Below are 27,693 nucleotides of genomic sequence, written 5' to 3' on the forward strand. Positions count from 1 at the left end.
CTGCCTTTGCCCCTGTCATGTCTCATCACCTTCAGGCCTCACACTGCCCTGTCAGCCTGCTCCCACCCTCTGGTGCCATTCCTTTGGCCAGTATTCATTTTATTTAATACTTTTTTTTTTGGCAGGGTTCTCTGTATTGTTTTGGAGACTGTCCTGGAACTCACTCAGTAGATCAGGCTGGCCTCGAACTCACAGAGATCCCCCTGTCTCTGCCTCCTGAGTGCTGGGAGTAAAGGTGTGTGCCACCACTGCCCAGCTAATGCACTGCACACTGGGCACTGCTGTGAGCTCCTCACCACGTCTGACTCATCTAAGCACCCCAAGGTCCAGAGGGAAGCTCCTCTGTTCTACAGGTGGCTTGAGAATGAGGACTTCTGATAAAACCAACACAGTTATCTACTGAATGAACAAACTTCCTGGATGGTGTAAAAGCCCCTGTCCTCCCTGGCATTTAACACCCACACAAGCTCCCCCAATTACATCAAAGCTCGGGTATCTTGACTGCATAGGCTGTTCTTTGATGTAACACCAGGTGACAGTTGAGGCAGGTGACTCCCTTGAAACCAGGTGGCATCCTGAGAACAAGGTTATATCTAGTACCAGTTTGACATAAGCATTCCAGGAATTGGGTGACAATCTAGAAGTCAGGAGACATTCAGGTACCAGCTGATATCCCAGGAAAGAGGTGATCTCTAGGTACCCAGGTAACATCCTAGGTAACATCCCAGATATCAGGTAACATTCCCAGGAACCAGGTAACATTTTAGAACCAGGTGACATTTCAAATATCATATAATATCCCTGAAAACCAAATATCCCTAGAAACAGGTGACAGTTACCATGTGACAACAGTCCAGGAAACAGCTGACATCCTCAGTGACATCCCAGTGGCCCTGGGTCTTACCTGCCGATGACTTCTATATTGGAGATGGCGTAGAAGTACTTGTAGAGGTTCTCCCGCTGCACGTAGGTGCCGCCCAGCGCAGGGCGGAGCAACCGCATGCGCAGGTCAGTGAAGGTGAAGAACTCCTTGAGGCCCTTGGCGCTCTCCAGCCTCGTGTACAGGTTGTCCATGTTGCGCAGGTCAGGGCCGGCAAAGATGGCAAAGCGGTCCCTTACCTCGAAGCGCACATGCTTCTCCTTCTTGGACCCTGCCCAGCGTGAGTACTCCTCCGTGCAGAGTACCCGGTTGGCACTAGAGGGTGACATGTCTCGGGCTCGGCGGGCAGACATGCCGAAGGCCTCCATGCAGTCCTCCGCATAGAACTGGTAGGGCTGCCAGGTGCGGCCATTGTCTAGGGACTTCTCGAGGACCATGACAGTGGGCCGGCCATACTCGAAAGTCATCACCACATCGTCCGTCAGCTCCACACTCTTGTTCCATGAGAGGGTGATGTTGGCCTCCAGTGGGCTGGGGTAGCGACTCCACGTGACACTTTGCCAGTAGGTGGCCAGTCCCTCATCTTCCCTGTCAAACATAAGCCGGGGTGGGTGGGCCAGGTCGGGGTTGGAGGCATCGCACTCGTTACTGCACAGGTAGGGGTTCTCCTGCAGAGGAAGAGAGACAGGAAGCAGGTGCTGGTCACTGGGAAGGGCCTGTGTATGTTTTCCCGGTGCCCAGCCATTTGCTAGCCGTCACCAAGCTCCGGGTGCAGGCGATGGGAAGTGCCTGTCCCACACAGATAGCAGGTGCCTGATAATAAGATCATGGGTCGGGGTGGACAGAAAGCTGGGACTCTTAGATATTCTGTACTTTCGACTATGTGTTCTACAAGCCCATAACTGCTCTGGATGGTAGACCTATTAATTAACAAACAACAAACCCTGCCACTGACAGCCGCACAGTGCCCCAGTCCACACAGCTACTTTGATGAATATTTCAGGTGTCTGTGCAGAGACAAAGTAGCTTGGATCTGAGTTAAAAACCTCTCACTCTCTAATGAGCCACGAGGCCCCTGAGGGGGGTGGACACATTGCCACCATCCCCAGCCACCCTGTCCAGCAACACTGCAGTCAGTCACTGGCCATGGGCTTTGATCCTCCACAGCACAGGGTTGGTGCCTGGCTGCCTAGAGCTGCTTGGTGGGCACAGCTAGCCTAGGGGGTTCTCTAAGGCAGGTCCTACAAAGCCCTGATGGACCAAAATAGCCCTGTCCTTAGCACCCTGTGGTGCCAAAGTCCACCCCACCTGCCTGCCCTGCTGATGGGTGGGACCAGAAGCCTTGGGGTTTCCAGCCAGTCTGGCATCTTACTGAGTAGAGTGGGAAACTGGGGCCCAGGGAAGGCAAGATAAACCCAGGTCTTCTCAAAGGCATTGGAAGTACTTCTGAGGAGAAACCAAGCCCTATCAATCCTCCCTCTCCGTCTTTCTCATTTTCCCCTTCGTCCCCTCCTGTCTCCTTTCCCTCATCCACCCTCTTCTTTCCCCATCCTGTCCTGCACTGCCTCAGTGATACCCCCTTTCAAGTCTGGCAAGCTTACAAGCACAATGACAAGGGAGATTGTTGTTACTTCCACTGGTGTCTCATGCTGTTGGTCTGACTGGGAAGGATCTGAGTGACCTCCACAGGCTCAGTGACAAGCAGAGGCTAAGCCCAGTGACCAGGAGAAGGTAGCAGGCTGCTGGGCTGGAGGAGACTGGCTGACCATGAGGTCACCCCTAAACCCCCTGCCACAGGTAGCATGAAGGACACTCTGAGCCCAGGGCAGAGTACACCTGTTGGTATACTGGGAAGTGTAATGGCAGGCACATGCTTATTGTTTGTACATGAACGAGGAAGCTGCAGGACAGCTGACTCAGGCTGGATGCTTTCCTACCCCCTTTCTCCTATTGCCCTAAGCCTCATCTGGAGCTCATCTGTGTCCCCCCAAATTCATTTGTTAATGCCTAACCCTCAGCAACCTCAAAAGGCAGCTAGCTGTATTTTGAGACAGTCTTTAAGATGGAAGAGTTGGCTGGGTGGTGGTGGTGCACGCCTTTAATCCCAGGGCTCAGGAGGCAGAGGCAACAGATCTCTGTGAGTTCAAGGCCAGCCTGGTCTACAGAGCGAGTTCCAGAGAAACCCTGTTTCAGAAAAAAGAAAAAAAAAAAAAAGAGTTGAAGGACCCCTTCTGGTGGTCCTTCTTTTGAGAAAGGCCTCCTTATAAGCAAAGAAGAGGGGCTCACACAGAAACACCGGGGGCATATGTACACACACCTGGAGGAAAGGCATGAGACAGATGGAGGTGGCCACATACACCATAAGGAGTGAGGCTGCAGGAGGAACCACACCTCCAGCACCTTGATCATGAAACTGTGAGACAGTAAACATCTTTGCTGAAGATGTCAGCTCCTGGCAAGCTCATCCTAGTGAGCCAAATGGGAGGGGTGGCGGCGCAGAGGGGTGTTGCTGACCCTGGGTTTTCCAGGGTGTTCTCAGGGACTCTTTGGGCCTTTTCCATAGCCTTGTTTTGTTGTTTTTACCCTCCTCCGAAGGCCGTGTCCTTTCCCAGGCCGCCTGGTCCCTGGGTAATTTTATTAATGTCTGCCCATCTCATATTGACTGTTGATATTCCCGTCACACACACCTCCCCCTCCCCAGCTGCTGTGAATCACCATACTTCACCTTTTCCCTGGATCTTTTTCCAGTCCCCCCTCCCTGCCTTACCTACCGCCAGCCTGCTACTGGTCCTGGGGGTGGGGGTGGGGCGGCAGGGACAGGGTTCCGCAAAGCCATCATCTGTTCCTGGCCTCCCATCACTGAGAAGATGGGTACAGGGGCTTTGCCAGGGTCTAGGGAGTCCAGCCTGATTAAGGATACATGCTGCCCAACCTGCAGGGCCTGCCATCCCCCTACCCCAGCCCCTGGGAAGCAGATGGTGAGACACTAATGAATCAGTCTGTGTATTTACCAGGCTCATGCTGGCTGCAGAAAGGGCTTTGCCAGCTATGAGCACAGCAAATAATCCCAAGCCATGGCCTTTCCTCTTCCTCCCACCTCACAGCCACAAGATCTCAGCATCCTGTATCACCAAGGAGGCATGGGCTGTGGCCACACTGAGCCAACCCCTTTCTGAACATGCCTTGGCTTGCTTTCCATGCCACAGTAGGGAGAACTCCAGGGGAGTTCCAGCCAGCTCCACCCCCACCAGAGTGAGCAGAGGGACAGCTGAGGACAACGGGAGGCAGCAGTGACTTTGCCAGCCTTCTGGGTCTCCAGCTTCCATGACTACAGAGCAGATTAAGTGTTAGTGAAAACAGCCAAATGAAGTGGCCTGACAAGGACAGCCAACATCAGGCGAGTTTCGAGCACCCTTTTACCTTGCAGAAGGGAACCCAGGCTAAGCACTGATGCTATCAAAACCAGCTTCTCTGGTCACTTAATGATTAGCACCCCAAGATGAGTGCAGACACCCCTGATTTTAAAGACCTTAGGGGGAAAATGCTTTAGGGACTTGGGGCATGGTTCAGTTGGTAAAGTACTTGCTGTAGAGACTTAAGTTCAAGCCTGAAAAACCATGTTAAAAAGCTCTAACTGTGGAGGCACTGGCAGAAATATCCACGGGGAGCACTGGGCAGCCAGCCTAGATTAATTGGAAATTGTAGGCCAATGAGACACCTTGTCTCAGAACCAAGGTGTACAGTGCCTAAAGAGTGACACCTGAGTTGACCTCTGGCCGCCATGCATATGTGCTCACAAAAACATGCACACACATACTGCAGTCACCCGCCACATACATTTCCCATACAGAGTCTAGGGGCTTCCTGCAGCACTAGGTCTGTGTTAGAAACCCCTGTTTAAAAAGAGTATGGGGGCCATTAAGGAAACTGGCCCTAAAATCTAAAAGCCCTAAGCTCAGCTCAGATCCACCCTCTGAAGGTTTTGTGACCTTGAGAAAGCCACTTGTGTTTTCTATCTCCTTGTCCTGTGTTCTGTGTATGAGAAACCCAGGTGATGTCATCATACAGTAGTGACAGTTTTACATACCTGATTCCTGCATGTCAACTGGAATGGGGGGTAACCCAGCTACCTTACGAGGGAAGGAGATGGCGGTGGATGCTGGGCACCTGGGGACTGCATGACACAGACTACTTTAGTAACAGCTTGTCCAGTAGAGCACAATGATGATGGGGTCAGGGGCAGATGTTGTTATGGTCACTAAGTACATACAAGCCCGATGTCACTATCCATGGAGACGACGGGACTGACTTTGGAGAATGCTGGGAAATCGGAGTTCAGCATCTCCACAGTTTTCCTTTTCCCACACACCCCAAGCAAGTCACCAGCAGCACAGGGCACAGGGTGGGGTAGGGTGGCATGACAGGTCTCTTGCAAAGTCTTTAAGCAGGAGACAACTGGCAAAACCATTTTTTTTTTGTGTGTCATGCTTGACACTTTTGACTCTTCAATGATTTTGCTTTTCTGTTATTTTCGGGGCAGGAGTCAGAGTCCAGGTGGCAAACACACTGAGCAAACTCTGGGTGAAAAGCATAACAGAACAGGAAGTGAAGTGCTGTCAAGCACAGCAGCCCTCATCTGGGAAAGTCCAGCCAGTGAGTCTCCAAACCCCTAACCCAGAAGTTCTCACAGGCCTATTGGGTCTTAAGCAGCCTATGTTCAGGTGGTCTATGTCATGGAGTCCCCAGGTTCTCGGCATATCCCAGCACCCACCTCCGTCTCCCTCCCACTCCAGCTGACATGAAGGAATGGGCTCTGCAAAACTGTCTCTACTGTGTGGCGACATGACCTGTGTTTCACACAGAACACAGGATGAGAAAACAGAGGTTCATAGAAGTCAAGTGGCTTTTTCAAAGGCACCAGAATTGGAACTGTCTGGGGTAGAGAAATGAATGGCTTCATACCAACTGGGCTTGAAACCCAAACCTGTATGGGAACAAAAATTCTGTCACTGCCCACGATATGGGCTGACTTGGTGCTTCACAAAGGGGCTTGCAGGGTAAGTCTGTGGTGGGCTAGGAGGGGAAGATGATCCTCTCAGTTCTTGTCAGGGAACTCAGACAAATTCCCTGAGTATGGATGAACTTTCAACTTCTTCAGACCTGCTGGGGTTCAATACATGCTACCTCAAACTATGTATTTTTATTTATGTTAATGTGTGCTGGTGTGTGTGTGTGTGTGTGTGTGTGTGTGTGTGTGTGTGTGTGTGTGTGTGTGTGTATGCATGTCTGCACGCTCACATATGTGTTCAAGTACCCATGGAGGCCAGAAAAGGGTGTCAGATGCTCTGGAGCTGGAGTTACAGTAAGTTGTAAGCTGCCAGTATGGGTGCTAGGAACTGAATCTGGGTCCTCTGTAAGAACAGCAAGTGAATGCTCTTAACCACCAAGCCATCTCTCCAGCCCCCTTGAACTATTTCAAGTGGAAAGAATTTGAGAAACTTCTATGCAGTAAGGTTACCCCTGGCCCTTCTTTTCAGCAGGTTGTGAGGCCCTCACTGAGGAGGGTCCTGTGTTGGGAGAATGGAAAGGGACCCCTTAACTCTAAGGACCTGGGGTATCAGCAAAGAGCACCCAGGCCTTGCTGAGGTCCCCTGGTTTATGAACTCCCATCAGGCCTCTTACCCAGTTTTTCTCTTCCATCTCTTTTATCATCTCCCTCACACCAAGCATAGAACTCAAGGAGCTCAGCAGTTGGAGGCACTTGCCCTGCAAGCCTGATATGCTGAGTTCAAGCCCCAGAACCCCCATAAAGGCAAAAAAAGGGAACTGACCCCACAGTTATACTCTGACCTCAGCATAGAACACATGTCCCACATCATATGCCCACATTCACAATAAATAAATAAAAATAAATAAAGCCTTAAAGTGTTATAATGATTATTTTTGGTTTTCTGAGACAGGGTTTCAATGTGTAGCCTTGGCTGTCCTGGAACTTACTCTATAGTCCAGGCTGACCTCAAACTCAGAGATCTGTCTGCCTCTGCTTTTGCCTCCGAATGTTGGGATTAAAGGTGTGTGCCACTACCACCTACTGACCAGAATTTTAAATTATTTTAAGAATACACAGATTCAAGCCAGGCAGTGGTGCTGCATGCCTTTAATCCCAGCACTGGGGAGGTAGAGGCAGGTGGATCTCTTTGAGTTTGAGTCCAGCCTGGTCTACAGAGTGAGTTTCAGGACAGCAGGGCTACACACAGAGAAACCCTGTCTTGAATTCCCCCCCCCCAAATACACAGATTTACCCTGGTCCTATTCTTTATGAAAGCTCATGTGTCACATAAAACTTAAACTGAACACATCTGAATGCTTTAATCTATGTTTTTCTTTCTCCCTTTCTTCCTCCTTTCTTCTTCCAATTCAGAGACTCCTGTACACCATGCAAGTGCTGAAACACTGACCTACACCCCAAGCCCCCTAATATTTCTTTTAAAATTATTGATTTATTTGATGCTTTTGGAAGTTTTGTCTACACATATGTCTGTTCACCGCATCCTGGTGCCATGGAAGCCAGAAGACATCCAATCCCCCAGAACTGGAGTTACAGATGGTTGTGAGCTGCCATGTGAGTGCTGGGAATGAAACCTGGGTCCTCTGAAAAATCATCCCGTGCTCTTAACCCTTGAGCTATCTCTTCAGCCTCTTTTAAAAATATTATTTATTTGATGTATAAGTGTTTTGTCTGCATGCATGTCTGTATACCATATGTGTGCTTGGTGCATGAGGAAGCCAGATGAGGACTTGGATCCTATGGGACTGTAGTTACAGATGGTGCTGGAAATTGAACCCAGGTCCTCTGGAAGAGCAGCCAGTGCTCTTAACTGCTGAGCCACCTCTCCAGCTCTCTTCAGCATCTTATCTTTGTGTTTTGATAGGAGTCTTAGCCAGGAACATGGGGTGGGTGAGGAAAAGACACTTTCTTTCACAAGTGTTGGGTGAATTCCCTGAGGGCAGCAACCTTGTTTGTCTCTGTCCCCACTGAAGCCTTAGCCCCTGGTATCATCCGAGGACTCAGGCAATCCTGATGGAATGAATGGAAGCCAATAAAGAGTTGGAGTATGGTGGTGAACTCCTTTAATTCCAGCACTTGGGAGGCAGATCCAGGCAGATCTCTGTGAGTTTGAAGCCAGCCTGGTCTATAGGTCAGCCAGGACTACACAGTGAGACCCTGTCTGGGAACCACAAGATGAGTGCTTTGTGTAATGTGTGCTCAGGGATGCTGGATGCAGGAAATAAATCAATTGCTGGACCACCATGTATGCATCTGTTCCAACCTAGCAGTACAATTTCCCTTCTGCATCCTAGGGGGGCTGATTCTCCAACGGCCAATGTCTCTAAGACAAGTAAAGAAACTCATTTACCCAAGAGGGAAAGGACATAGCCACCCCTGGTCTGTGCCACCGCCCCCCACACCCAGGAGGCAGACAGCCTGTGTCTTTGCCACCCGGGTGTGTGGGCAGGCCCTGAACAGTTCAACAGCTGACAGATTCTTTTTGAACTTGGCTGCTGAGCTGTCAACTTCCCTGGGGGGCTGAAGATGGTTTCTGTGTCCCAGGTGGGAAGCAGGAGACTTCCAAGGAGTAGCCAGGGTATAGGGTGCTGAGATGAGGAGGAACATGGCACCAGCTTCCTTTCTTACTAAGTCTTGGGACTTAGGGATAAAGTGAAGGTGGAGAGTCCAGAGGCAATCACATCAGTCTTTCCTTCTTTGTGGACTTGGGGAGAACTGATCCTGGCCTGGACAGAAGTCAATAAGCACATTGACTTCTTGGGTGCATTGTCCCTAACACTATGACATATAACATTGGGTCGGGGCCTGGATCTATCTATACTTCCGTTTCCCTATTCGGGAAATGACAGAGCAGAAATAGGCAGACCAGCTGTGCCATCACTATCCTAAAGTCGAAAATTCTTCATAGTCCTCCTTCCCCTGGCAGCCTGGGATGAAGGGAACAGAGCCAGGCCCCTACGCCCCGCCCAGTGGCAGGGAGAAAGCCAAGTGCTGGGGGAATTCGTCCTAACAAATTATTTCCTATTTCTTGGTAAGAAAACTTGCAGGGGGATGAATTATTAACAAGGCGGAAACGGAGATTGTGTTTGCTGCTGGTCCTAATTCGGGCTGCCCTGCGTCCCTAACTCCCTCCTCCTCCTCTGAGCGCTTCTCTCCAGCTAGCACTCTGTATTATTCTGTGGGTTCATTGATTACTCCCCTCTTCTTCCTCTGCCCCAGGCAACAGCAAGGTCACCTGCCTCACTCTCACAAATCAGCAGAATACCCACTCAGAGCAGCAGCCATCTAGGGAGACTTATTCTGTGGGGACAATTCCCCCATGCTCTATCTACTGTGCAGGCAGGGAAGGACAAGCTGCCCATGCTGGGCGTGACCCTCAATCCTTCATCCTTGCAGAGCACCATCCAGAGCCTTAGTAACCATCCTCTTTCTTTAGACCCAGACTCAGTGATCATGTCCTCAGCAGAGGTCTACTTTGGACCAGAAGTCTCAGGCCATCTCCCAAGCTTGCCATGGCTGTAGCCCAAGTCAGCAAAAACACTTCTTGGTCCTTCACTATGCAGAGCAGCTTTGGAGGAAGACACCTGAATGTCTTTCATTTCAAACCTACCCACAATTGCCTTCCTTCTAGAACTTTCTATATGCAAGAGTAAAGTCCAAGAGAGCAGGGACCAGGACTCCCCACCTTATATGACACTCCCCAGCAATTGCTTCATGCAGCAGCATTGAACAGCCAAGCCAGGACTCTCATCCTAAGACCTTCAGTCTGTTTGGGAATGCTGGTTTTAGCATCATTCTCATCCCTTCAGAGGACCTTGGGAAACCAGGTTGTAATGTGGCCCAGATACCCAGGAGGTGGTCTGCTGGCTCAAGGTGGAATGCCAGACCCTGCTCCGGCTCACACTGCCTTCAGGGACACAGCCTCAGTATGGCTGGCTTCCTCCATCAACAGAGCAACCACAGGGAGTGGGGGTGAGGGTTTTGCCAAGGCAGTGACTACATGAGGGTTAATCTCTCCAAGAACTCAAAATTGTCTTTAAAAAAAGGCTCCATTCTGCTTTGCCCTGGGCATATGTGAGTTCTTCCCACAGCCAGACTTCCAGGAATGTTTGGGGTGGGAAACCCTTTCCCAGTTCTGAAGCGTGCCTGGCATCCCGCCTTATGGCCCCCACATGCAGTGAATGTGCTCCAGGCCCTCAGTGTACCACCTACCAAGCAGACACGTGTGGGCCCTGCCTTGGAAGAGGATAACTCCTCTACATTTGCATACATCTAGACACAGGGTGCTCACTACCACAAAAATCCCAAACCGGATTGCCCTATTTTTAGAGACTTTGGCTATCTATTTTGGCACATGCTCCACAATGCCTGTTCCAGGACCCCTGGTCCTGGTTTAATGGTCTTATTTTCTCTCATTAGGCCACCAACATCTTCCAGTTCATTAGGCGAAGGTGGGAGAGAGGCTCCATGAAACCAAGTCTGCCCCTCCCAACCTTTTCTTAGATAGGATTTTGCATATCCCAGTTGGTCTCAGACACCCTCTATAGCTGAGGTTGACCCTTGATTCCTGATCCTCTGGTCTCTACCTCTGAGTGCTGGAATGACAGGTGTGTGCCAGCATGCCCAGTTCATGTAATGCTGGGGATTGAACCTGGGAGGTGCTTATGCCTTGTATGTGTATGGGGTCTTGTGCATCTTAGGCAATCTCTCTACCAACTGATACAAACCCAGGTCCAAGCCTGCCCCTTCTTCACCAGAGCTCAGCAGTCTCAAAGGGTTCCCTCCAGCTCTTCAGTGCTTTTGTCCAGCTGTCTCCCACCTGTGGCATCTGCACACCCCATCTCTCACACTCTGGTGATTTGACCTTCCCATCCACTTCACTCCCCGTTATGGGCTGCACCTGACATCTGAATGAATGGTTCAACATTTTTATTTTTAACAAGTAAATGAAAGGAAAGGAGGAGAGATGGGAGGAGGAGAGGAAGAAAGGAAGAGAGAGAAAGAGATGGGGGTAGGGCTTGGAGAAGAGGAAGCCACTGGTAAAGTGCATTATTGATTGGAGACTTAGAAAATGCTTAGAGGGTAGGAAAAGCGTCCTGTTCTTTAAAAGCCTGTGCAAGGCGTAAGCTAGACACAGGCAGCCTTCCCAGAGAGGTCCTACTCTGCTGACATGAATATTTCATCCTGAGGGAAAAAGGCAGGCTGCAAGGATTCCAGCGCAGGGTGGGGTGAGGACAGCTCCGCACAGCCCCTCACATATCCCTGGGGCCTTTAGAGTCCTGATCATTCCACCTGCTGGTGGCAGCTGCCCTGCTGAAGAGTGGGGCAACTGGGCCCTAGCTGGGGCCTAGGACAGATAGCCAAAGGGCGAGGTACCCAGAGGTGTAATATACTTTAATCACCACTAACTGGTAAGGCTATCCCAGGCCCTGTCCTGTCACCACAAGAGACACTAGTCCCTCTTTTTTCTCTCCCCAGCCCATCATCAGCCTGTCTGCAGGTACTTGTGTCAAGTGACGGGGTAGATGCTATTGCCTCCTGAGCCCTAACACCAAGACTCCCTCAGGCCCAAGCCTTGGACCCAAGTCCTGCCTATTTCTCCCAACACAGCTACTTCCTCTCTGTTCTCCAGCCTCTCTCTATCCAGCCTCAGCTTCCTCTGGGTGTGTGGGGAGGTGCTTATGCCTTGTATGTGTTTATAAGTGTATACAGGAGATGGTGGTGGTGGTTGTGGTGGTGTGTGTATGTAGGTTTTTGTTTGAGACAGACTTTCATGGCTCTTCAGTTTGCCAAATGGTATAGGATAGCTGGCCAGTGAGCCCTATGTCTGGCCACTGAACCTCAGGGATCCACCTAGTTTTGCCTCCCCATGGCTGGGATCACAGACAGGCAATTGGTTTATAAGTGCACAGCTTTGTGAGAGAATTCTAGGGATCGAACTCAAGCCCTCATGCTTACTTGGCAAGTACTTTGCTGACTGAGCCATCTCAGCAACTCCTCTGCTTCCCTTCTCAGGCTGGGACACCCCTATCTGAAGGCTCCACCCAGTGGCAGGTGTCTGAATAACCCTCTTCCTGAGGACACCTCTCGGGCTCTGTCCAACAGCCGATTTGTGCACATAGCATGACATATTTGGTTAAGGACAAGTCTATGTGATCTCCTCAGAGTGCTCTGGGAAGACAGGAGTAGCACATGCAGTGTGTCAGGGTTGCAGAGTGAGAGCCCCTCCAGTGGGTTCCCTCTCTGGGTCCTCAGCAGTCAGAATAAAGGCTTAGGAGTGACACAGCACCCACAAGGATTGGGGTGGTTCCTGCAAAGTTTTCTACTGTTCTTTGGGGACTTAAGAGGTTTGGCAGAGGGACAAGTAGGAAGCCACAAGGTGGGGCGTACCTGGACAGCTACCAGCTCTGTAGGTGAAGCCTCAAGTCGGGGCAGGAGTGGTGAAATTGGGCTAGAAGGTGCAGATTTATTCTTTTATTCATCAGCTACTTGTGAGCTATTTGAATGATGTCACTCCAGAGAAGCAGCTTCAGAGTTTGCCCATTAGGACAAAAGGAAGGGATATGTAACAACATTCATGGGCCTGAAGTCCATTGGTCTACTCCAGCGGGGAAGCAGACCAACAAAACAACTAACTAGGTAACCAACTAACTAGCCAACCAACCAACCAACTAGCCAACCAACCAACCAACCAATTAGCCAATTAGCCAGCAAACCAATTAATCAAGGCTCACCCTGTGTTGTTTGGCTGGGCACACATGGGCACAAGGATTGTGCCAAGCTCTGCAGGAGTCCCCACATAGTGCCCTGAGAAGCCCCAGTAAGCAGAGGGTCTGGAGCTGTGAGAAGGACTTCCTCCTGGTCCTTGCCTGCTATGGTTCTGGTCACTGCTCCCCAGATATCATTGGGGCCTTTGAGAAAATCCCTCCAAGGGTAAGGAGATGAGGAGTAAAAGGAGGAGAGCACAGACACTCTCACCAACCACAGAGCAGAGGTGCTTCTCCCTTTAGGACCAGGGGATACCCATATTCAATGCACAGACCTAGGCAGTGGACAGCTTATGACTCTTCAGAGTGCCAAGGGCAAGGGCACTGCCTCCAGACCTGGAATAGTGGGCAATGGCATCTGGATGTGGGAAGTGGCATCAAGGGGACGGTCTGTCTCCCACCCTCCTCATTCTCATATCTCTCCCTAGGCTAAAAGGATCCCAAGAACTGGGTGGGCAGGATTGCCCAGTGCTAGACAGTTAGGCCTAGAGCACCCTTTCTCACCCACCACTCCCTGCACCCTCTATTTTTAGGTCCATTACTGTCCACTGGCGGGTATAGTTTCACTACTCCATCCCCAGAAAGACAGATCAGATTCCAGGTTTAGAGGAATAAGCAAAGCTACCTCGCCTTTGATGGAGCTGGTGCGTGGGAGATTGCATGCTTCCAAATAGACGTGGAACAAGCGAGTTATCAAATAAGTTGATTAGCAGGCTCCATCTCAGCTCAAAGAGCAGTGGGCGGGAAAACATAGCATCACTCCTCCTCAACCTCCTTCCTCCAGGGCTGATGGGGGCTCTGCTCATCCAGCATGCATGTGTGAACACACACAGATGATAGCTCTCTCCATTTCTGTCTCCTTCTGAGATGCCCAGACTCCCAACAGCCCTGTAGCCTGGGTAGACACGAAAGTCTGGGCAGCCCAGCATGTTAGAAGCTGTGTGAGCTTGGGCAAGAGGCTTAACCTCATATTTAAAATAGGGTTCTTTCTTTCTTTCTTTCTTTCTTTCTTTCTTTCTTTCTTTCTTTCTATCTATCTATCTATCTATCTATCTATCTATCTATCTATCTATTGGTTTTTTTGAGACAAGGTTTCTCTGTGGCTTTGGAGGCTGTCCTGGAACTAGCTCTTGTAGACCAGGTTGGTCTCTAACTCACAGAGATCTGCCTGCCTGTGCCTCCTGAGTGCTGGGAGTGCACCTCCAACACCTGGCTAAAATAGGGTTTTAATATAAAGTCTACCATGTTTTCTGTGTGGATTCAGTTGAACTAGCTTGTGGTAACTGCTTAGTATACACTAGACACTCCATAAATGTGGCTGTTGATGAAGGGCGTGGAACCAGATCTTTAGATAGCAAGAAGATGAACCATGACTTCTCTGAGGTTAAAGGCCCCCCTGTAAGTAGGGTCCTTGTGAATTGTGCCATTGGCCACCAGGGCCCACAGGTGGACTTGAGGCTATCTGGGAAGTGTCCACGGATTTTGCAACCTTGTGTTTGTATGTGTACACATGAATGTTCGAACACATGCTGGGATTCTGTTCTGGAAAACACTGCAGGCTCTCAGAGGGTTTTGTGGCCCCCGTAAGTCAGGAACCCCTGCCCTGGGGCTTTGCTGCTGAGACAGGAATTGGCTTCTGCTTTGGTCCCCCTCAGGTCATCCCCAGTGCCTGGGTGGATGCTGTTCTTCTCTCTCATCACTAAGTAGGAAGGAGGAAGTCAGGAGTGCAGGGAACTCAGATGTCCACACTCAGATCTCCTCATTTGTTCTTCCTCTTTTGGGGAAGGTGCAAAGTTGCTCAGCTATTACAAAGGGCAGACCTGTCCCAAGGAGCTGGCCCATCATCAAATCTGCCACACGATTGTTGGTAATGGTTCTGGATTAGGGTGCACTTTGTCTCTCCAGCACCACTGTCTCCCCTTCCTGCTGCCAACTGCCTCTCCATCCCCCAAAGGGAGGGCATTCTCTAAGAAACTTCAGCTTCCCCAGCCTCCTCTTCACCTTTGCCCAGAAACCGACAGTGTGCCTGGCGGAGGGGATGCACAGGGTCTTGGTTCATTTCCACTTATTTCCCTGGGCAGTGCTTCCAGTCAAGTGGACAAATGACTTGGCAGCAGGAGGGAGATGGAACAGGGACTGAGCAGGTCTGAAGAGTCCCCCAAGACTTAAGACAAACTACACTGGATCTTCTTCACAGGAGGGGCCATTCTCGACATACACACATCCCTGCCAGGGTTTAGATCTGGTTATTCGATGGGGGGGGGTGTCATTTTCAGCCCCTTCCTACCAGCCAGGTTTCTCTGCAGCTGCCCAATGTCACAGCAGCCATTCAGAACTGTGCTGTAGAAGAAGGCTTGGGGGAGAGAGTGGGCAAGGCTCTGAGGAGGATCCAGGCTTTGGCTGTGTAACTTTGGGTAAGTGTCTTCACCTCTCTAACCGTTGCTGTATCCAGCATTGTGTGACAATCTTATGGAGAGGATGAAAAGTTTACATATATCAAGTGTGGTGGTAGCCACAATATGTACGTTGCCTGGGGAGATGGGCCAGTATGTGGCAAAGGAAGGGTGCACTCCCAGAATCCTACTTCAAGGACCTTCAAAGGTACCAACTTTAATGATTATATACATTCCCATCATTGCCCTATCCTGCCTCAGCCTGACCTTACACCTCATGGTAAGGCCACAGGAGAACCATTGCTCACATGGCTTAGCGTGAGATCTCTGTCTCCTGGGGTCTTCAAGATCCAGCTCTGAGAGGTACCTCTTGTGGCAGAGGCAGCAGTTTGTGAGAACTCACCTAGGTGAGTCAGGAAGTGACCTCTTTAACCCCACCAACCATATAGGAGCAGATTCAGCCCTCAGCTGGCACAGGTGACCTCCAGGTATGTCCCATGTCTCCTACCATGTGTCACCTCGTGAGAACAAATCCAGGGTATGAATGGGTCAAAAGAGGCCTGGGGGCGGTGTCCTGTACCCCCAGGGCTTGGATTCCACCAGGAACCTATCTAGGGATGAGGTGAGTCCCAGGAACTTGTGAACAGGGCTAGAAGGATAGCAGCAGCCAGCCAGCCACTTTGCCTTGAGTGGCTGGCACCATTGCAGTGTGCTTCCAGGCAGTGGGGTTCCTCTGGCCTTGGACAATTTCTGATTGCTCTTGAGTTTGGAGGGTTCTTTGTCCAATATATTTACTAGCATCTGGGTGGGGACAGACCTGGCTGATTTGAGAAGGAGAGGAGCATAGGAGAACATGGAGAGCAAGTGAGGGGCTGGAGAGAAACACGGCCATCCTACCTAACCACCCACCCTCCCTCTCCAAGAGAGTCAACCAACATCCCGCCTAAAAGACTCATTAGGAAAAACTGGCCAGAGAATGCAGAGGTGAGCCTGTGGTGCGGCTCCCTGTTCTCAGGCCTCACAAGGCACAGCAGCAGGGAGTGTGCTCCTCCTCACTACTACTCTCTCCTGCTCTCTGTGGGTCTCTGGAACCTTCCAGGCTCTCCATCTCTGACTCCTGCCTCTATAACCATGTTATGCATGTTGTCTGCGGGGTGAGCTTTTGCCCACTGTCTCTTTATGTGTGCTCTTCTTGCTAATTCTAGAATGGAAACATGCCCTTTCAATGGGCATTCCTTTGATGTTGGCTTCTCATGCCTTGCCTCATCTCATTCCCAGAAATGTTCTTAGAATCTTGAAAGCATCACCCCCATTTCCAGATGAGAAAGCAAGAGCTTGGAATCACAAGGACTTTTCCCAAGTTCCACAGGCCAGAAGGGGGTCAGTCTCAAAGTCAGCATAGGAGAACCTGCGTGTCCGTCTGACAACCAATTGTCTACCTCATCTAAAGCCATAATACTCAAAATGAGATTCTCAAAAACTAGGGTGGGGCTGGGGACTTGGCTGAGTTAGTAGAGTGCTCACTTAGCAGGCACAAAACTTTGGGTTCGATCCCCAGCATGGCTTAAACTGCATGTGGTGGCTCATGCCTATGTGATCCCAGCACTTGTGAGGTGGATGCAGGAGGATCAGAAGTTCAAGTTCAACCTCAGCTACACAGCAAGCTCAAGGCCAGGTATGGCTCAGTTGGCCCCTGTCTCAAAAAATAAGTAGATAAAAATAAAATCAGGACATGGACATAAAGAAAACTGAGCCTAGAAAGGTAGTAGGTCCAGGTTTCTCAAGTCTTTGGCACTCTGGGGAGACGTCTCTTCTGGATCCTCTGTGTCCTTATTACTTTGCAGCTGCTGTTGCTCTCCTCAGGGTGTCTGAACCCAACTACTTCCTACCAGAAATGTCAGAAGTACCAGTGACCTCCATGGGCCTGGCATTCCATGGCAGCACAGCTCCATCCTCTCCTGTCTGTCCCCAGCAGGAGACTTCTCTGTGCAACAAGATGTCCCCATGGCTGTAGCTAAGGGCTAATGCTGGCAACTCCAAGACACTGTGACTGAGTTAAGCAAAGAGTTGGAAAACCCTTGGCTTCAATTTGACGCCAATCCCACAGCCATGGGGAGTGTGGAAGTGAGGGCTCCCAGCTCCCTGGGTCCTGATCAAAGCTCCAGGCCTTTCTCAAACCTCAGCATCAATCGCTTTCCCCCAAGAAACCTTCCTGGACCATGGCATCCTTCTACCCACCCATCCATTTGTCTATCAAATAATTCACAGGCACTAAGAAGAGAGAGAGAGAACACTCTTGTTAGAGCCCCATGAACCAAGCACCCGTGACAGGCACTACACTGGTGACAGTGTCCTGAGTGTGGTCTCCTACAAACCCCAATCTGAGGACACAAGGTTACATCCCATGCTGAAGGTCACACGGCATGGGATTGCAAACTGTCATCTCCCTGGAGATTTGTTAGACACATGGATGTTCACACATGTTGACATGGAAAATTCCAGGTGTGGGAGACTAGCTAGGGGCCAATGGTTGGATCTCATTCTGACTAAGCACTTGCTTCCTTCTTCAGGAAGGTGATGGAGTTGGCAAGGCAAGTTCTTAGATAGAGAAACTGAGACTTAGAGAATGTTCCTTTATAATACTGGCTAATCTGGAATTCACCTGGCCTTGAACTCACAGTGAACCACTTACTCTTCCTTTTTAGTGCTGGGATTAAAAGCATGTGCCACCAAGCCCAGTTTTCTTTTTAGTTAAAAATTATTGTCTTTTATGCATATGGTTATTTTGTCAGCTTGTATGTCTGGGTACCATGTGTGTGCAGTGCCCATGGAGACCAGAAAGGGGTGTCTGATCCCCTGGAACTAGAGTTACAGATGATTGTCAGCCATGATGTAGGTCTTCTGCAAACACAGTCAGTACTCTTAACTGCTGAGACATCTCTCCAGCCCCACAAAGCCCCTACTCTGAGCCTAATTATCGAGACAGGGTCTCACGTAGCTCAGGCTGGCCTTGAACTTTCTATGAAGTTAATAATGACCTTGAACTTCTACCTCCATCTACCAAGTGCCACCACGGCTGTTTTATACAGTGCTAGTGACTGAACTGTGGGCTTTGTGCGTGCTATGCACTCCACATCCACAGCCCAGTGTAGAGAATTTGAATGGCTTATTCCAGACCGTGGAGCCCAGAGGAGTAAGATGGGAGTCTCACCAAAATAGTTCTCTGCCTCTTTCTGGAAGCAGTCACTGCATCTCACTCACATAGAGTGAAACAGACTCCAGCCTTGGCAAGGTCCACCCTGCTTTTCAAGGATTCAACCTGATGACCTTAGTGCTGGACCCTAAACCTTTTTCTCAGGACCCTTGGGTCCCTCTTGCTCTTGTTTCTTCCCTGGGCAGTGATCCACACTCAAAGCTGTAGAGATATCAAGGAAATGACAGGCCTCCTGAGCCTTCACAATAAGCTTCTCCACTGTAGACCCTGCCTGTGTCTTCATGCCCTACAGTCTAGTTTAGCAGGGCTGGGGTAGGGGCTGGGAGTCTGCATTTTTGGCAGGCTGAGGCTGGGGTTCAGGGACCACACTCTGGTAATGAGACTACAAGAAGGCTGGGCACACTCAGTCTCTCTTCTGTCACCCCTTGCTGTCCTAAGGGCCTGTCCCCTTGACGTAGAGAAAGGCATGAAGGCTGTACGCAAGAAGCACTAGACACTGTCCATCCAGGCTCCAGTGTGCTTGCCTCATGGCAGAGGGGTCCAAGGAGCCAGAGCTGCTCACCCTGTGAAAAGCTGAAAAGCCCTTTTCTGCTGACTGCCTCCTCCTCCTCCTCCTTCACCTCCTTCTCCTCCTCCTCCTCCTCCTCCTCCTCCTCCCCACTCCCAGGGCTGCCTCTGACCTGCAGTTCTCACTGAAATTTTGCCCTCTGCGGAAAGCTCATCCCTATTCATTTTCCTCATGCGTTTAGAGCCAATAGGTTTTTATTTATTCATTTATCTTGTCTTTTATTCCACTCCCCTTCTCACCAGGCTGGAATTTACAATTCAGTTCTCTGGTGGCCTTGCTGAAGGACAGGAATCTGGGAGAGCAGGGGCTGCACCCTAGGACTGAAAAGGGCAACTGCTCCTTTATCCCCTATACCCTATACTCTCAGGGTGTTCCAGGGTTCATGCTCTGGTTGTCTGGGTGCTGGTTCAGGCAGGCCCTCACCTGTTAGCAGCAGGGTTGCCAGAGAGCAGGGATGAGCTGGTCCTGGCTTAGAAGACTAAGAGGGCACTGGGTGGTCTGGCTGCCACCAGGGTGCCCTCTGGTGGCTAGTTAGCCACACCTGCTCTGGCTGAGGGCGGTTAAAGCCCCTGAGCATCCATCTACCACCTGCTGCCTGTAGACAAGAAATGCAGACTGTGATGTGGTCAAGGCTGGAGTGAAGCAATATACTCCAGGGAAGCAGAGAAACCCAGGAAGCCACCGGGGGAGTAATAACAGTGGTTGACGTAAGACAATTATGGCCATTGCACACTGAAGTACTCCCACATGCTCGCTCGTGCCTGGCCCAGCTGTCTCCATGCCAGCTCAGCGACACACCTACATTATCGTTTTTATTGAAACAGGAAGAAAACCAAGACTCAGCCAGGTCAGCATGCTCAGAGAGGGAAGCCAGGCACCTGGTGGGTGAGCATGTGCTCTGGCCACAGATGAGTTTCTGCCTTGCCTGCTGAGCTTCTTGACCTTGGCAGGACTTAGGCAATCTTTCTAATGCTTATAAGGGGATTAGACTGGAGTTTACCTCAGGGTGCCCTCAAAATGGCTCAACGACACATGCCTGTGGCTTGCCCTGGACATGCCCAGGAAGGGCCTCAGTAAAAAGCAGTATGGAGTTCTCATACAGACTGGGTGTGGTGCCCACCTCCCTGCAGAAGCTAGCACTTTCTGAGGGCTGCCCTCCGCTTGCCTCTGTGGCATTCCATTCTCCTTGTCTCACATTTGTAATGAAAGGCAAAGATGCACTTGCCTGTCATGGGACATTTACATCCACCAGACAAGTGCTAAGATGCTGAGGCTTCAGCCATACTGGGGTTCCTTCCGGATCTTTTCCCCCATCCAGACCCCAGAGCTCAACCAACATCAAGACCTGGAGGGCTCACCATCCAGGACAGGCCCTGGACTTGCCTCTGGTGGACATCTGTAGCCTCTACACCCTTGAGCAGAAGCCGGTTTTGTGACTTGCCCCCAACCCTGGCAATGATTAATAGTTAACAGACAAAATCACGTTGAGATTCTGTCTGGGAAATGCATGGTTGGGGCAGTTCCCAGGGGGTTATATGTGCACTCAGAATGGACTTCACTATGGCCTCAGCCCTGACTGACTCTCAGGGCCTGGGCCCTTTGCCTGTCTTGAGCCAGCGTGGTCTTTTGGTGCTCAACAATGTCCACACACAAACCAGTCTTGGCTCCCAGCCCTGAGCCATCTTCTGCCTTTCTCTTTCCCTTCCTTCTTCCCTCCCCTTCTCCAAGCTGGCCCAGGCCCAGCCACCACCCACAGTGACAATTGACAAGTGGGGATCTACCTTCTTGGGCTGGCTGCTCTACACTGTGACTGAAGCCTCCCCAAGGGACTTAGACATTTACAGGAGCCTGGGCTGGGTACACCAGGTTGACTATGCAATAAACCCAGCTTTCCCTAAGGACACTCAGAGGCACCAGCCGCTTGCAGGGGAACACTGAATCCCTCCAGCCAGCTCCCCCGATTGCTCTGCCCAGCCTCCACCCGGGACAGGCCTGCTGTGTGCTGGAGGTTCAGCTTAATTCAGCAGCTTCACCACTTTCTGCTGTGTGACCTTGGCCAAGGGCCTTCAACCCAGCTGTCTCAGTTTCCCTGTCTATATGACCAGAATGACCAAGCAGCTGGGACACCTTCTCTGTGTCCAGTCTGATTTTGAAGACCTGTATCCATGGAGCCACTAACCCCTTACAACCACCCTCAGAGCACACTATCAATGTACCCATTCTACAGTTGACAGAGCAGAAACCCAGAGAGACACTGGTCTGACACTGGTGACACTGCCATTTGAACATTCTGACTTTGTCCAAGGTAGAACCAGCCTGGTGGAGCCCAGGGGAAAACCCCCACGGAATAGCAGGCCTTGGGCTCTCAACCCTGCATTCCTGGAGCTCTTGTCAAACTCTGCTATTAACATCAACCATGTTAACACTGATGCTCCCACTAGCTCCATGACCCCTTCTCTAACTAGGGGCTCAGGTGACTAGGCCTGAGTACCTGCCTCTTGACAAGGGGCCGTCACTGGCTGAGGTGCTGGCTGCATCTCTCCAGCCTGATCCTCTACCCATGTTTCAAGAATTCCTTCCAACCCTCCCAGAAACCGTCCTCTGTAAGATGCCCGGTAAGTGCTTGGCATGAGCTGGGATCATTATACTATGGACTGGGCAGGCTGGGAGGATGCACCGCTAGAGGGGTGAACCTATGCGTGTGTGAGTGTAACCTTGCAAACAGTACCCAGATCATTGGCCTGAATGCTGACTTCCCGAAAAGGAGGAAGGGCTGGCTTTGAGACAGGGAACTATGACTATTGTGTAATTCCTGGCAGGAAAACATCCCAGGGTCAGATGCTGGCTAAGACTGCTTCCACCCACAAAATGTCACTCAACCCCCAGGGTCCTCAGGGCAGTGTGGCATTGGCACCTTTCCATGCTGGGGCTTGGAGTTAGTCTTGTATCAAGGCCCTCTGGTTCTACTCAGCCACCCTGGGGTCTTTCTCAGCACACAGTCCCCTCCCCTCAACTTAAGTAATACAAAAGTAGAGGGATGACTTACATGGGAGCAGAACCTTTCAGGGGGGTCTCCGCACGTGATGCCTGAGGGCTCCACTTTCACCTTGACATAATCCTTCAGACGCATCACTTTGGGCTGGCAGGCGTAGAACTCCCAGGTGGGACCCTCATCTGTGGTCACCCAGGATTTGCAGATGTCATAGTCCCCAGAGGCCATCGGAAGGCAGTGCAGGAAGAGGGCCAGCAGGTGCAGCATGGCTGTACAGTCAGAATGGGTGGGGCCCAGAAGGGCACTGGAGAGGTGGTGGTGGGGTCAGGGGGCACTCGGGGCTTCAGCATGGAAATGCTACATCTACTAGGCAACGGTGGCTGGGATGTATCAGACTTGAGCACTGCAGGTTTGCCAATGGTGGAAGCTTGTGTTTTCCAAATGGCCGATACGGAAAATCCAGAGCCAGCGTTTCTCAGGCTGCTGATGGGCAGATCAAAAAGTTGCCTGTAACTTGGCGTCCTCCTAACCTTGGCGTTACACCTCCCCTGGAGGTGAAGCTGATCAAATTGGGCAGACTCTCAAATTGTGACAGTGGATGGAAATGGGATAAGGAGGAAATCCAAAGGGATCCGTCATGGGACTGGATCAGATTGCTTTTAATTTTTGTCCTTCCAATCAATCCAGGTCTTTAAAGGGCCCTCAATGTGTGGTGTGCTCAACACGACTGCGTAACGGCCCTCCAGCCTGCATGGTGAAGATAAAATAAAATCAGGAGGTGTACATGTTAGCTGGAAATGAGTCCCCTCTTTGGGACTGGACTTGGCATCTCAGACCAATAAAAGAGATTTCTTTTCATATGGGCTGCAAGTGACAATGATTTTGTGACTAGACTAGAAAATAAAAAAGCCACTGAGGTGTTAACTGGAGAGGCCATTTGCCTCTGCTTTAGTGGGGACAGGCACGGATGGGGACTGGCTGACCTTGGCTAGTAGCCATTGGCCACTTATTGGGAAATTCCTGAGGCTTCAGCTTTCACTACCTCCAGGTACGTGGGCTCTGGCCTGGCTTTCATTGTAAAGGGAGAAGAGCGAGGCTGCGTTCGTTAGCAGCAACACCTGCAACAAATTAAAAGGGGGGTGTGTGGGTTAGAGACATATAAGAACAAAAGATATCTAGCAAAATGCGCGCGTGCACATACACACACACAAAGGATTGCATTAGCAAGATCTCCAGAGAAAGCTGGGCTATTTTGTTTTTAATTAATACGAGAGTTCCAGGTTTAGAGATGGGCACACTATTAAAAAGGTGGTGTACCTCCTCATCATTTGTGAGGATGTTTGTTTAGTGTCCTTCTTGAGAATGAGGAACTTTTTCAAGCATTCCCAAGAGCCAAGGTTTAATGGTGGCTCTAACATACTGGGTCAGACCAGCCAAAATGTCCAAGTTGTTAAAGGAGGCCATGAGCATACAACAGAGGAGACTGTCCCTACTGCTGCAGCCCAAGAGGGAGGTCTCTGAGGGCAACCAGCAGTCTGCTCCCCAGTCATCTGCACAATGTGAAATCATGAATTAAATGAGTTAATAGCCAGAAACTAGGATGTCCAAGGCTTCCAGGGGAATCAGAGTGTTTTGTTGTGCTAGATTTTCTGACCAAGGCCAACAGTTTGCAATCATTTTAGGAGGGCAGCATCTATTTTAAGCCCGAAGTAATCATTTAAAAGCTAAAATAAATATAGCTAATAGGAGTGCTGCGTCTAGAAACATATGACTCCCAGACTCTAGTGTATTCCCAGGCGTTTGCTACATCATGGACGAATCTGAGCCCGCCAGCATGAGATCCCCGCCAAAAATAATCTTTGCCAATAGGGCAAAGGTTATTGAAATGGATGTAGCAAATATAAATAAAATAAATAAATAAATATCATCTGTTATTAATTATTCTGGTTATAGTGCTCACAGTTGCTGCATTTAAATTCCCAAACCTCACATATGGTGGCCTGACTCTCACCGAAGCCCTTGTCAGCCACTGTATACAGAAAAGTCCCAGAGGAGTTAACTGTCTTTGCACGAAACACACCAGACACAAGCACATTCCTGCCCAAATGACAAGGGGTGCGTTTTGGTCCAGCCTGACTGCTGAGAGCTACTTGCTCGGGGTGGGGGGAAGCCCTCAGCCAGTACTCTGCTTCAGGCTGCAGTGGGCCTCATCTATCTGTGTTAAGACCGCCCCTGTCCCCTCTTGGGATGAAGGACTCCTAATATAGATGAATGAGAACCCAGCCAGACCACACTTCACACCTCTCCTCCGACTGACCGTTTAAACAGAAAACTACTCTAGACTCCGCCCAGGGCTCGCTTCTTGCTAGAAAACTCTGGAAGAACGTGACCAAGCGTCTATTTTTTTTTTTCAATCTGAGAAAATGTAGTAAAAATAAAATAGCACGGGCCCCAGCAATGGTTTGGACGTTTCCAGCCAAGCTCTGAGCTGCCCAGAAAACAGCATGCCCCTAATTAATTCTTCCAGCAGCCGGCACCCGACTGTTCACTAACAGGTAGGGCGCTCCTGACGGCTGGGGACGACCAGAGAGCCAGGCTGCGGCTCTCAAGGCGGGTCCAGCTGCCGGCTTCATCTGCAGGGCCAGCGGCTGCTCCTGTCTGGGACAGCTCTGGATTCTGGCCCGAGTGGTGAGGCAACGAGGCCCTGAGGCCGGAGACCCAGTGAGCAGCAAGCGGCACAACTCGCAAATCTATTAATTGCTTTGCAGTTTTGTTGGCTTAAGCATCACACATTCCCTAGAAAATGGGGGTGAGGGAAACAACAACAAAATCTGCCAGCGGAAAATGTGTTTACAACCCGTCAATCAATTGGGTGTTGCTGGCATCGAGCGGGCACTGTGAGCTCAGCACTCAAAAATTACAAGAATTTTTTGCCAAAAAGAAAACAAGGGGCGGGGGACCTAGGCAAGAGTCCGCGGAAAAACGAGGTAGATAGCAGGGAGCGAGGAGCCAGCAGGGGAGAAATTCAGAGTAAGAGGTTGCATCCTCGCGGATCGTTTTCTCCTTGGAAAATAAATCTTCACCTGATATTATTAAGAAACTGCAGCTCTCTGAAACAAATGGAATCAATGCGCTTTATTTTCTTTTAAGAGTCCTCAGGAACCGAGGGGGGCTGATAGCCTGGGTATTAAAACCCGAAAATTAGATTTTATCAGGATTTCTGAACTCAGATTTCTCTGTCTTATTGAATTAGCGCCTTTCGGAGCTGGCCGGGCTGCCAACAGGCTCCTGCCGGAGTCTCCGGCTGTGCGCTCTCCTTGTCGGAAACTTGCCTCTGCGGGCGCAGGGTCCCTGGGGATCAGGGGTGAGGTGGGAACCGGGGGTGGGATGGGGGCAGTCCACCGAAGGTTTATTCTTCCACCCAGGCTAGACAAAGGGTAGAAGGGTGTGTGAAACTTGATTTGGAGGCCGTAGGAGGGATCGGGAAGGAAAGGGGAGCTCCACGGCCCACGATTACCTTCCCCCATTCGCCGCCCCTACCCCATCCCCCCGCCCTGGGCTGCCCGGGCGCTCACCGCTGCCTTGGTGGACGTCCGGGTTCAGGTGTCCCGGTGTCCACAGCTCTGGAAAGGGAGCTTTCTCTAGACCTCTGGTTTCTCCCTGACGCCCTCTCAGCGGCTGGGGAGCCCCGAAAAGTTGGGCTCTTGGGGGCGGGGCAGATCACCCAGCTCTAGGACGCGCGGCTGAGGCCGCCGCGGGTAAGTCCCCGAGGACGGGCGGGGCTAGCATGCGACCCGCAGACACCGAGGAGTCTGGCTGAGTCCGCGCTGAGCTTGGGGCGCGTAGACAGTGGCATGCACTGCACACGGAGCACAAACCGCCGCTGCATTTTGCTTTTCTTAAGTTCGGTGCAAACCGCCGGCACAATTAATAATCAAGCCTTTAATAAAGGCCAGGCCAGCATCCAGACTGCCCCCTCATTTGATATCGCCTCCCTTAATTAAAAGACACCGTGCAAAGCTCCTTGGAATTATTTGCATTCTTTTGCCAGGCACCGCTGCTCCGCGGGGATCCTGACGCCGCTACCCCCCAGCCCGTACCCGCAACTTACTCTGAAGCGGACGGACCCGAGATCTGGCGGTCCCGTTGCCTCTGCTCCCCATAGAGTGGGACTTCACACCATGGTGGAGGACGTCTTTCCACCTGCCGACCCTCTCCACAGCACTAAAGGAAGTTTCTAGCCTGCCTGGCCAAGAGTTCTTCGTGCGTCTTTAGAACCCGGAGGCGACTTAAATTAGGAGGGGGTGAGGCGGCGGAGAAGGGTTAATTTGCTTTCCATAAATACAAGTAAGTAAGCGTTCTTGCAACGGTCCATCCCCTCCCCACACAGGCGCACAGTACGGAAAAAGACGGGCTGGGTGGCGGGGAGCCCAGAGGAAAGACGAGCTACTCTACTTCTTAAAGATACTGCACCGGGCGCGCGCACACACCCCTCTTCCGCGGCTCCAGCCCTTCGCTAGTAGAAGCCGCCACCGAATAACTTTGCATCCTAGCCTCGGTTGAGTGGCCTGGAGTGACTCCCTGGCCGAGGGAGAACTAGCACCGTCACCTAAGCATTTTCAAAATGAAAGCACCCTGGGCGAAGCTGCGGCGCCTCAGTCCCCGCCCGCCGCCCCGGCGCTCCCCGCTCGCCTTACCCCGGCTTGGAGCAGCTTCCCGGAGCGAGACCCGAGAGGCCGGAGACCGCCACCCTCTGGCGGGCGCTGAGTGGGCTCACGGGCCGCAGGGCTGAGAGCTGGGGACTCCTGCCCCGCGCCGCGGCTGTGGCGGCCGCTGTCAGATCGGGGCTGGGGAGCCCTCGGGCCGCCAGGGGGCCCGCCCGCAGCCGTCCCGGAGACACGGGCCAGGGGAGGGGGCCAACTGCACCGCCCTCATCGCCCGCCTGGCTGAGCGGGAGGTCGCTGCTAACAAGTGCAAACTTTTGGGGGCCCCTGGGCAGCCAGGGTAGGATCTGCACGCTTGCCCCACTCAGCCCCTGGCCCGGGTGGGCTTTGCCGCTGCTGGTCCAGGCGCCCGAGCATCCCCCTGGCACGGCGCCGGCCAGATGGCGGGGAGCCTCACCGCCCCCCTGCACTCCGCTCCAAGTTAATGCCGAGGCTAAATCCTCTTGCCATCACTCACGGTCACCATCGGGGCTTTTATCTCCCGGTCTGATCCGGGCTGCGTAACTTCCTCTGTGTGGCTTTAACACACCATCCCACCACGGAGCAACGGTCTTCTTAAAGGTGCAGGAAGGAAATACTGCGAGGCTCCGGGGAAGAGCCTAAGCCCGGGGAGGGGCGCGGCGAGCAGGGGCGTCCTGGCGGGCCCGTGGCCAGGGTGGCCCTAGCAGGCGGCCGCCGGAGTGAGCCCGCTGTGGGGGGTCGCTGCCTACACATCGCCTGGCGGCCCGGGGACCAAGCGGTCCCTGAGCTCCGGGTACATCCTCAGCCGACTTGGGTCAGGCACAGTAGAGCCGCATCTCCCTTGTTCCCAACTGTGGGACCTGACTCGGTGCCAGCGCCCAGGGGTGTGGGGGCTGCCCCATCGGCACCAGGGAGGGGGCCAAGTGAGTCAGCCCCCACCCCCCACAACCAGGGTTCTAGGTTGCTGGTTACACGGTCCCTGTCTCTTTCTCTCTCTGTGAAGCGCTGCAACCCAGAAGGCCCTGAGCAGTGGGTAAAGGGGTGGGTGGGTGGATTTGGGGAGCTGGGGAGGGGGAGCGCTCTGAGCGCACAACCAAAGCCTGAATACCAGCTGACACATCGCCGC

The 27,693-nt window shown here is 51.7% G+C and overlaps 1 protein-coding gene across 4 annotated transcripts in view; it reads right to left on the minus strand.

Moving 5' to 3' along the window:
* Window positions 1-27,400, minus strand: part of Ntng2 (netrin G2) — a 61,882-nt gene extending 34,482 nt beyond the window's left edge. The window contains exons 1-4 of one of the 4 annotated variants that reach the window (XM_027423095.2): window positions 26,580-27,393; window positions 22,866-23,000; window positions 21,937-22,629; window positions 905-1,548 (exon numbers count right to left, since the gene is read on the minus strand). In XM_027423095.2, the coding sequence (XP_027278896.1) occupies window positions 905-1,548; window positions 21,937-22,149 (857 nt within the window). In that variant the 5' untranslated portion in view covers window positions 22,150-22,629; window positions 22,866-23,000; window positions 26,580-27,393. Of the gene's footprint in view, window positions 1-904; window positions 1,549-21,936; window positions 22,630-22,865; window positions 23,001-26,579 lie in introns of all 4 variants that reach the window. The other 3 variants (XM_027423091.2, XM_035446609.1, XM_035446610.1) reach the window with 3 other exon arrangements.
* Window positions 27,401-27,693: the final 293 nt, after the last annotated feature.

Source organism: Cricetulus griseus, chromosome 6 (assembly GCF_003668045.3).
Source record: "Cricetulus griseus strain 17A/GY chromosome 6, alternate assembly CriGri-PICRH-1.0, whole genome shotgun sequence".
NCBI lineage: Eukaryota > Metazoa > Chordata > Mammalia > Rodentia > Cricetidae > Cricetulus > Cricetulus griseus.